This window comes from Salvelinus namaycush, chromosome 8 (genome assembly GCF_016432855.1).
Source record: "Salvelinus namaycush isolate Seneca chromosome 8, SaNama_1.0, whole genome shotgun sequence".
Lineage (NCBI taxonomy): Eukaryota > Metazoa > Chordata > Actinopteri > Salmoniformes > Salmonidae > Salvelinus > Salvelinus namaycush.
The window spans coordinates 16,888,105-16,899,146 of NC_052314.1; the positions used below are offsets into that span (position 1 = coordinate 16,888,105).

The 11,042-nt window shown below is 46.1% G+C and overlaps 1 protein-coding gene across 1 annotated transcript; it reads right to left on the minus strand.

Moving 5' to 3' along the window:
* Nucleotides 1-264: 264 nt before the first annotated feature.
* Nucleotides 265-10,842, minus strand: ankrd24 (ankyrin repeat domain 24). Its single transcript, XM_038998909.1, has 16 exons — nt 10,756-10,842; nt 10,326-10,392; nt 9,714-9,784; nt 9,454-9,560; nt 8,778-8,826; nt 7,434-7,520; nt 7,203-7,271; nt 6,808-6,921; nt 6,544-6,676; nt 5,891-6,069; nt 3,970-4,133; nt 3,286-3,514; nt 2,707-2,929; nt 1,258-1,568; nt 751-984; nt 265-462 (listed from the first exon to the last, which is right to left on the minus strand). The coding sequence occupies exons 1-16, from the start codon at nt 10,840-10,842 to the stop codon at nt 265-267; spliced, it is 2,322 nt and encodes a 773-aa protein (XP_038854837.1).
* Nucleotides 10,843-11,042: the final 200 nt, after the last annotated feature.

Below are 11,042 nucleotides of genomic sequence, written 5' to 3' on the forward strand. Positions count from 1 at the left end.
AATTTCTATTTCCGAAACGCCGCTTTCCCACGTGTGTTCAGGCTCTGGCCCAACCCATCGGTTTTTGGGACCAATCAGAACGGTTTGAATGTGTTCGCATTCGAAAAGTCATCGGGGAGGAGATCAAATCCAGACTCCTCGTGTAGAATAAATGTTAGTTGGTGTGGTGTTTGACCAGAGTGAAGTGGATGGGAAGCCAGGCGAAGGGGGAGGGGCTAGGGGTCGATTTTGAATAAAGGACAGTGTCGCTAAATTTTACTTCTATCATTTGTGTCTCAGTCTTACCTTGCGGTCATTCTCCTTGACCAGGGCCTGGGAGTCCTGGATGTCTTTGTGGAGCTCCTGGACGTGGCTGGACTGGGCCTGCAGGTCAGCCAGCTGCTGCTGCGCTGTGGCCAGCTGAGCCTCGGCCACCTGACACTCACTCTTATTAAACAGAGCCTCACGCTGCACCTGGAACACCTGTTGGGAGGGAGTCAGGGGAGAGGGGAGAGAGGGGGGAGTGAGGAGAGATAAAGACAATGGGAGGAGGGAGAGCACGTCGATGGCCATGAAAGGAAAGGCGGCAAGGAGATACTGTATAGAACACACACATAACTAATGCTAGGAGAAAGGAAGCCCTGGTGCACATAAGTCCAATGTGTAGTCAGTAGCATGTGGCTTGTGGTTAACTCTTGAGTTAAGGTTTCAGTCTCTAACTTTGTTAAAATTCTCTGTATTTTGGTGAACAGGAACAAATACAACACACACCTCGGTGCAAGTCTTCTCGTGTTTGCGTGTGAGGTTGTTGAATTGGGCGGTGAATGCGTTGATCTCGGCCTGCAGTGAGAGGCGCTGGGACTCGTGGTCCTCCTTGGACACCAGGCCCTGTTCCACAGCCTTCTGGGACCTCAGGTCTCTCAGCTCTGTCTCCTTCACACGCAAAGCCTCCTTGGTCTCCGCTGCACTATTCTCACTAGCCTGCAGGGAGCGCTGCAGCTCCGCCTGATACACAGCAGGGACAACAAACACAACATGAGGGTGCTTTCCTAGTACTTTTACTGTAGGCTACAGTTATTGATTGTGGGTCATACATGATGACGGAGGGGTTGTTATTAGTGCCAAATGATATTGATTGCACAACCCCATGATTTTGATCTACAATTTGTAGATTATTAAATAAAAGCCTAATGTCCATTCACTTAGGACCTCAATGTAGTATGATTTGAGTCAAACAGCTCATTCTTGCTATTTGCTAGAATACCATTTGAAGCTAACCTTAACTTTGTCATGCTCCTCCCAGGGTATAAGGTCCTGTTGTGTGGCCTGTAGTTGGGCCTCCAGCCTGGCCGTCTCTGTCTGGGCGTGGCATCGCAAAGCCCTCTCCGCCTGCAGTTCCTGGGCTGTCTGGGCCAGCTGCTCCGACAGAGCTGTCAGCGCCTCTGTGTGTTGGGACAGGGGTACTGCATGTCTCAGGTGGAGGGTGTCCTGAGACCGACCCTCGCGCTCCGCACACAGACAGTCCGGCGCCTGAGCTGCTTCCTGCCTAGCCACCTCCAGTTCCTCCCTCACCCGTCTCAGGGAGCGCTCTGATATTAGAGAAGAAATATCACAGACGTAGAGAGTGCTCTTATTGGTGAGAAGTATCACCACGCAAAGCTAAGAAAGAGCTCTGATTGGACAGAACCCACTGGGCTCAGATGTTAATTCAACATCTATTCCACATTGGTTGAATGTAATTTCATTGAAATAATGTGGAAACAACGTTGATTTAACCAATGTGTGCCCAGTTGAAGTGAAAGCAAATTAATGGTTATAAACTAGTTATTTACAGCTTACCACCGTAATTAACTACAGTAAAATAATTTGTCCTTATGCCCCAAAGAGAGCAACATTTTTTGATAAGTGACAGAGAACATTATAATAGCGGAGTAGCCAGGTTTCCATCCAATTGGCGACAGATTTAATGCAAATATTTCCCACCAGAGATGTGTTTTCATCACACTGACTTGTTGCAGATAAAAGGCTGTGCGTGATAAAGAAGTGCACATTAAAATAACTTTTGCGGTTAAAGTTAAATGGGTTTCCATTGCATTTTCAACTCTACCAAGGTTTTTTTCACAAAAACCTTAAATGGCAAATGTTCCCACTCTGGTCTTGGAACAAGTGCTCTAGCCAACAGCTCGCAGATACAGTGCTGGTAGGCTAGTCTACATGATGAGATTATTATGGATAAAAGCAAGATCATTTTGGGGGGTCAAACGGCAGCCCAGCATCAATCACCATGTCACCAGAATAAGGATATGGATATTGGATATTTATTGGAAATGAGCATCAAGCTCATCACCCTGAACTTTCACCAGCCTGTGAAGTTCATCATAACTTATTTCATATGTAGCCTAATAAACTGCAATAAACCGAGTCACACAACATATCATTGCATGACTCCAAGTTTATTTCGATATGATGGTTATTATATCAATATTTATGCATAAAGGCTTTTCCGCCGATGTTTTTTGCATAATCAATTTTACAGACATAAAAAGAACCCACAATGTCGAACAAACAAATTGTCTGCAGACAATTATGAAATTGTTCCGGCATTTCCTGTTTCCAACAGCCCGGTCATTACTTTTTTCATGCATCAGGTAATTCATCTGCATGAAATGGTTGGATGGAAACCTGATTAGTAACAGGACACCAGGTTGACACCAGGAAAAAACACACCGGATGTGATGGAGGACTCTGACCCTTCCGACCTCTCTTCCTCATCTCCCTGACAGTGTGTGGGGCTGGGGGGCCGTAGTCTCTCCAGCTCCAGTAGGGCCTTGTTCAGTCTCAGGCTGGCCTCGGACCTCTCCCTGGCCAGCTGCTCACACTGCAGACGCAGGGTCACTTGCACCTCGACCATCTCCGAACAGGGAACACAGTCCCTCAGCTCCCCCTCCAGCTCCACCACACGGACATGGAGCCTACGCAACACCTCTCCGTCTGGCTCTACCACTCTCTCCCTCTCCCAGCTCTCCCCGACACTTTGCTCTCCGCCAGGGTGGCCTCCAGTTCGCTCACCCTCTCCCTGAGACTCCTCACCCTCTCACTCTCCCCTCCTCCGTCCTCCTTTTCAAACTCTTTTTCTGTCCCTTTCTTTTCCAGGGCTGCCTGTAGTTCCTAAACTTTCTTTCTCAGCTGTTTGACTGTGTCATTGTCCTCTGCGCTCTACCCCTCTCCCTCCCACAGGCCCGCTTCCTCCCTCTGTCCCTCTCCTTGTCCCCCTCTCTCTTTCAGCGCCTCCTCCAGCTCCCTCACCTTCTCTCTCAGCTGCTGCGTCTCCAGGCTCACCACCTCGCTGCTGCCCCTTGGGGTCTCTCTCTCACCCCCCATTCCCCCTGCCTGTTCCCCAGAATATACCCTCAGGTGCACCTGTTCTCTCAGCTCCTCCAGCTCAGACTGGGAGTGGGCCAGCTGCCTCTCCAGCTCAGACTGGGAGTGGGCCAGCTGCTCCTCCTTGCCACACAGCCTCTCCCTCAGCTCCTTACTGCTCTCATCCTCCGCCCCCTCCTTCCCCTTCCCCTCCTTCTCCTCCTCTGCCCCTGTCTCTCCCTCTCCTCCTCCCTCCATCGTCTCCTCACACCTGGAGGTGAAAAGAAATAAACATCAGAACTGAAGTGAAGTGAGAGGCTTACCTATGGTTGGCATATTGTGTTAGAATCTTCAATTACAATACTGTGGCTGGCAGGGTTCAAATTACATATTGCCTCTTAAATAGTGGGCTTAAAGACTGGACGAGTGTTAGGACTGGACGAGTGTTAATATGTTGAAGCCTTCTGGGGGTGTCCATGTTAATATATTACTGTAGTCCACCCCAGGGCACCTCTAAAAATTGAACTCTAACCTTAGTGAGGGATGTAAATGTGACATTTTAGTAATTTAGCAGATACTCTTATCCAGAGGGTATACAGTGGGGCTGGTGTTGTGGGTGATAATCCTTACCCCTCTCCCGCCATGCTGGAGGCCTCAGATGAAGCCTGGGCCTGGGAGTAGCGCTCCTGTAGAGCTTCAAACTCCCTCCTGAGGGAGTCATACAGAGCCCTGGGGACAAAGTCTGGGCCGGTTGTCTGCATGTCAGGGTCATCCTTCTCAAACATCTCCAGCATCTGCAAACCACACAAAATCACAGTACAGAAATAATCAGTAAGGGTTTTCTTTCTTCGCTAACAGTTGTGATGTGTATCTCATAAGTCAAGCATCCTATTTTGATGTCACAATTTTAAGTCCACATTCACAGAACTGCTTCCTCTCCTCTTCCTTCATGACAGCTTCATAGTTAGCTTCTGTGCTGTACCACCATCCCTGCTGCACCTCACACACAGTCCCAGACAAACCCTCCAATGGTAGCCTGGTTATAACCAATGATTTATATATACAGTACACTAGATGGTTGATAGGAGGCGTGGTATTGAAGCCACTGTGCCTCCATCTTGGCACGCCCTCACCATTGTAAAAAATTGTTAGGAAGCTATAGAAATGCATTTATTAATGTCTACATTAGTTTTTGCTACATTTATTCTGTTACAGACACCTTAATACAAATAAAAAAATACATTAAAACATTTCCCTGAAAGTATAATTTTTAGAGATAACTAATGTTACTGTCCCCACTACAACAAAACGTAATTTTGACCTTTAAACATTTAATTGAAATACTGTAGGATTCCATTCATGCCTATGGAGGACTGTTACGTACTGGGGAGTGTCAATATGGGCGACCAGTGGCTTCAAAGCCTCTCAATGCCCAATACATAGCATCAGCAATCCAGGGTTTAAATACACAGAATACAAATATAAACGCAACATGTCAAATGTTGGTCCCATGTTTCATGAGCTAAAATAAAAGATGTTCCATACACACAAAAAAGCTTATTTCTCTCAAATTTTGTGCACAAATTTGTTTACATCCCTGTCAGTGAGCATTTCTCCTTTACCAAGATAATCCATCCACCTGACAGGTGTGGCATATCAAGAAGCGGATTAAACAGCATGATCATTTCACAGGTGCACCTTGTGCTGGGGACAATAAAAGGCCACTCTAAAATGTGCAGTTTTGTCACACAGCACAATGCCACAGATGTCTCAAGTTTTGAGGGAGCGTGCAATTGGCATGCTGACTGTAGGAATGTCCACCAGAGCTGTTGCTCTACTATAAACCGCCTCCAATTTGGCAGTACGTCCAATGGGCCCCACATTTAACCACGCCAGCCCAGGACCTCCACATCCTGCTTCTTCACCTGTGGGATCGTCTGAGACCAGCCACACGGACAGCTGATGAAACTGAGGAGTATTTCTATCCGTAATCAAGCTCTTTTGTAGGGAAAAACTCATTCTGATTGGCTGGGCCTGGCTCGCCAGTGGGTGGGCCTGGCTCCCAAGTGGGTGGGCCAATGGCTGCGCCCCTGCCCAGTCGTGAAATCCATAGTCTAGGGCCTAATGAATGTATTAGAATTGACCGATTTCCTTATATGAACTGTAACTAAGTAAAATCGTTGAAATTGTTGCATGTTGCCTTCATATTTTTGTTCACTATACTATTCACTACACATGGGCTGTAACCCTTTGTCCTAATTCTGTCTACTTGTACAGACCATGACCCAGTTAGTGAAGAAAGCCTGCACTAAGTCTCTGTGTGATGCTATTATTCTATTTATACCTGGGTACTGCTTCATCATAGACCTATAAAGTGGTAATATGACAAACGGTCCAATCTGACGCTGTTCAGCCATCCTTGAACCAGTCCATCAACATCATCATCATCTGCTGACTGGGACTTCTCTGGTCTGGATGACCTTTTGATAACCCCATTTTTATCAATGAATCAGCTGATGGCGTGTATGTGTGTGTGTGTGTGTGTTCTTACCTGCACTTTGAGGACCAGCTCCTGGTTCTGTGAGGTCAGCTCATCCACCTGTCTGCATAGCTCAGCCACAGTGTCTGGGTCTGCAGGACCAGGAGAGGTGGAGTTCGGGGAGTCTGCCTCCTCCTCGTCCAGAGCAGAGGGAGACTCTCTGGACCGCCTGGAGAGCAGCTTCTCAGCACCTTCAAGATATACGGGGTAAATCAATGTCATATTTTGTCAAACACATTGCAAAACATCAGCCATTACCATGGCAGTAGAATTTGAGTGAAAATCATCATCTAGTTATGATGTATGACTCATTAGGGTTCTACAACCTAGTCCATACATCCATCCAACATTTGGTCCATTTAACAAATATACAAATGCCGTATCTTAATTTGATCATCCTGTTGTTGCAGGAAATGCAAGCTTGGGGTTGGGGTTTAAAAAGGCTTCCAAAGTTGGTAATTTCCTCTTTATTTCAGACATGATTTGCACAAACAAAAAATGTATTAAGCCCTACAAACAATGTCCATTAATTATAATCCACATAATAATTCACATTTCCTGTTGCTGCAGGATAATTTTTCTGCTGTAAGAAACTGGGACAAAAATTAAGATACGGCATCTGTAACAATTTGCCAGCAGTATTCCCTCTCTCCCCCCACACACACCTGGGAAGTCCAGTATGTCATCATCTGAGTCACTGGCTCCGATCACCTGACCTGCCTTCAGCTCCTCCAGCTCAGTCTGTAGCCTGTCCCGCTCTGCCTCCGCCTGTTCCAGACACTCTCTCAGCTGGGTCAGCTAGCACAGGGAGACAGTGAGTGCACAGCTATTACCAGATTTCTAACATCCTTTCAGATATATGAGAAGTTTCCAAGGAATGGGGGTTTGAGCTGTATCTCAGGCTGGGAAATGAACCGTGCATGCAGTACCTCCTCCACGGCAGTGGGTGCGCTGTTCTGCTGCTGCTCCAGACCTTTAATCTTCTGGAGCAGACGCCCCCTTTCCAGACGCAGCCTTCGGATCTCCTCAAAAACCTCCTCATTCTCTATCACAGACACACACAAGGAAATGCATATCAGTAGTATCACAGTCAAACAGCAGCACCATACTCATTAGCAGTCTCAAATTTAATACAGTAGATAGTGATTCACTATGTATTGTCTGTTACTTTAGTCATGAATACTGCTATTCAAAATTGATATCTAAAGATTAATCCTTTGAATTGAGTTGTGTTGAGTTGTATACCATAAATATAAGCCTATTTTATCTCCTGTATGCTTAGGTGCTATGCATACAGTATGCCGTGGCAGGGGAAGTAACTCACGAGGTTGGCCTGATTAGAGCGCCGTGTCTCTGGAGACTGAGCTGAGGGAGAGGCAGGGGGAGGAGAGCTCTGGGGTGCAGGAGAAGGCAGGGATGGAGAGTCCCTGAACATTGTTATTAAAGTTAGTATGATTATGATCATCACAGCCTAGCATAAGTTAGAGTTAGTAAGAATCATATAGAAAGTATTTTGTAAAAACTGTGCCATCCATCTCTGGAGTTGGCCTCGTACCTGGGGAGGGGAGCGAGGTGGAGGAGGGGCTTGCCTCTTGCGGGGGGTGGTCCCCCCTGGCAGAGGAGGGGGAGGTGGGGGCTGCCTCTGGAGACACAGACAAGCAGAAGGAACAGGGGAACAGGTGAGAAATAGCAGCAAGGACAAAAGCAAAGCCAGGCAGTACTGTAGCCCAAAATGTTGTGAAATTAGCTTTTAATGTGTGATGTTACTTCAGCTGTTGTTGTTCAAAAGATATTGTTGTAGATTGAAAATGGGATAAGAAGTTGGTGTTCCTTCTTATGTTGTAAATTCTATTATGTACAATCTAGAAATAGTTGCGTTAGGTTTTCACATGTACTGAATGTGTAGTGAGTGAAAATAAAAAGCTGAGTGGTCAGTTACCTCCTCGCCATTGCCCTCAGTGGCTATGTATACATGGGGAGAGACAAACGGCAAATCCGTTTAACCTCTGGTCCATTGAGATTCAATACACGCGCATGCACGCACACGCACATACACACTGTAGTTATAGCTAAGAAGCATACCGGCCCATAAAAATCCTCCTATATATCGTAGCACTCAGTATAACACCAAACAGCCCTACTGTAAGCTGTAAGACACAAGAGTCCTCATATATCACAGATACATCAGAGACATTTCAGGCACTGCTCTGCTTCCATTCATCTCCATTTCAAACAAAGCACACATCTGTTTTTCGTAAATCACCAAGCCTTTGTTTGAAGATAAAAGTGCAGCAAGCCTCTGTTTCAGGCTTTTACAATTACCCCCAGCTGTCCCCTTTACCTCATCCACTTCCTCACATTACAGCCATTTCCTGGGGGACCAGAGTAGGGCCATAGACCAGGCCATAGAATTACAACTGATAGAAAGGATTATGCTCCATGGATTCTGGTACAGTACATTAAATAGCATACAAAGTGTTGTAGTAGTTGCCAATGCTAATTAATTGAACATTTGAAATTGGCCCCTGGTATAACCAGCAGGGAATGTGGTCTGTTCTATCAATTATAATTATATCCACCATTCTACCAGGGCCCAGAATGGAGCCCCAGACTGGGCCTAAAGGGTAGCAGAGCAAGGTTGTGCTCAACTTAATTTCAAGTCAGTTCAGTCAAGAAATGGTTTGAAGTTCCAACTCAACAAAAATTCGAATTTAAAAGGAATTGAGCCAAACCCTGCTTCAGTCAGCAGGTGAGACATCAAGAGGTTACCATGGGTTACCTGGAAGACAGTTCTGCAGAAGCTGTGCAATGCGCTGGTTGCCGGCGGTTATGCCGTAGTGGGCTGCGTCGTGTCCGAAGGCGTCGGCCAGCTGTGGGTTAGCCCCCCCCTTAGCAACACCTCCACTGTCTCTGCACTGTCACTCTTACAGGCCAGCATCAGGGCTGACCTACAACACAAAAACCAGGACATACTTTTTTTCACCAAATCTCTATGTTTGATGCAAATGGAATGTGTCCATACCCTTTTTTGCAATTTTACTTGGTTTCGAGAAACTTACCCCACCAGGGATAGACTTCCCCATGCTCGTTCTACAGATTCAGGGGCAGACATCAAACCTGAACAAAGGCTCCAAAAACACCCAGATACATCCTTTTAGAAATGGCAACGCTCTCAGTATAGTGACGCAGGTCTTTAGATGTTGTACATATGACATTTTGTCATTCCAAACTTTATCCGCAACTTTATATTCCATTTTGTTGGACTTGAGCGATACATTTCCGTGTACGTTCTTTCTCGTTTCCCGTATCACCACAATGGGAATGAGAAAACCTGTGCGTGTTCGACCACAGAAATGTATTGGGTTTATGGAGCCTTTGTTCATGTTTCTCTGCCCCTGCAACAGCAGAAAGAGCATGAGGAAGTATATTGCTGGTGGGGTAAGTTTCTCAAAACCAAGTGAAATCGCAAAAACATTGTCTGGACACCTAACATGTCTTTACAAAAACAAAGTGAACTTGACCTTTCAGTTGTGTTCACAGTTTGTCTTGCATAAGTCAATCTAATGTTGAATTACCTGCCCTGGTTGTCCTGTATGTTGGGGTTGGCCCCTCTGTCCAACAGGAAAGCACACAGCTCCACTCTGCTCATCTGGGCTCCTAGGATCAGCGGGCTCACCCCATCCTGAGATAGACGAGACCACAGTGGCTTAACATGGTTGATTGAATCACATTATAGTGCTTGGCTGTAACAAAACCCTGCACACCCTGTAGTTCTCCAGGACCTGGCTTGGTGATTGTTGCTGTACAGAGGCAGTCTAAAGCCTACGCCACTTACCCCATCCTGGGCATCCAGACTGGCCTTACAGTCCCACAGAGTCTCAGTGCAGGACAAGCAGCCGCTCACAGCTGCAGGAAGATGGGCAGACACCATAGGTAGACAAATGGAAGGTATTTAAAAGTTGGGTTGTTTACAGTGTTACACAGATGGTGCTGTAATCAATTGCATTATAGCTAGGGCATTGCATACCTGCGTGATGCAACGCTGTCTGACCAAAGCTGTCTGTGGAATCTACAGGCAATCTCTCCTGTGGGAGTATGAGACGTATTCACCAAAAATGTATGATAACTGCATACCTTATTTTCTATGTATTATAGTAATGTTAACTATGTCTGTCTGCTGTACCTGTAATAGTCTCTTCAGGCACTCAGGCTGGCCGTTCTTGGCTGCTAGGTGAATGGCACTGAAGCCTTGAAGTTGATAAGGCCATCACCAAGCGAGAGAGGGAATGAATGAGTTAACAAAAACAAATTGCAAGAGAGCATGTTATAATTGAGATAATAAACTTTGAATATGTTGTTTTGACCAATTATAGCCACAAAGCATTACCTTGGCGATCAGTGACACTAAACATGTTAACATGTTCACTGAATGAGACTGTCGTCTCACCTGAGCCATCTGTCACGTTAATGTCTGGCCCGTGAGCCAGGATGACCTCCAGACAGTCCAGATGACCCTGAGACGCACAGAGGTGGAACCTACCAGGAAGAGAATAACACTGGTTATGAATATAACCAACAAGAAGATCATCAAAACTAATAATGACAACAAAGAAAGTAGAAAATATTTAAACTCTTTACCCTCTCTCAATGACAGTTTGAACATAAAGGGACGTTTCGTGGACACATTTAAACCTAGTCCTAGACTAACAAGCAAGTTCAATAACGATTCTCCATTGAAAGTACTTCTTAGTCCAAGACTAGGCTTAACCTGTGTCAGGGAAACTGGCCCTAAGTGTTTGGTACTTTTGGTACGCTGACTTCCCCTCTGCATCCAGTTAGGTGGGGCAGAGTCCCTTCTTCACGATCAGAGCAGCTACTTTGTCAGGTTCGTTCTGCCCTACAGCCTGCAGTAGTCTCTCATCACTCTTACTCCAGTCCTGGCTCTGAGGGGACAGACGGGTCATAACCCGGTCACAACCCGGGGCTGATCAGAGCTAACCAAATGACTGTACATGCTGTACTATACAGAGTAGACCCTGACCCCCTATCTGATTACACACTGTACAAAGGTCTGAGTGATAACTAACCATACAGTAGGTCTAGATGAGACACTACTAAATCTAATACTGCGTATCTCATCGAAGTGAAATGAAGACGGACATAC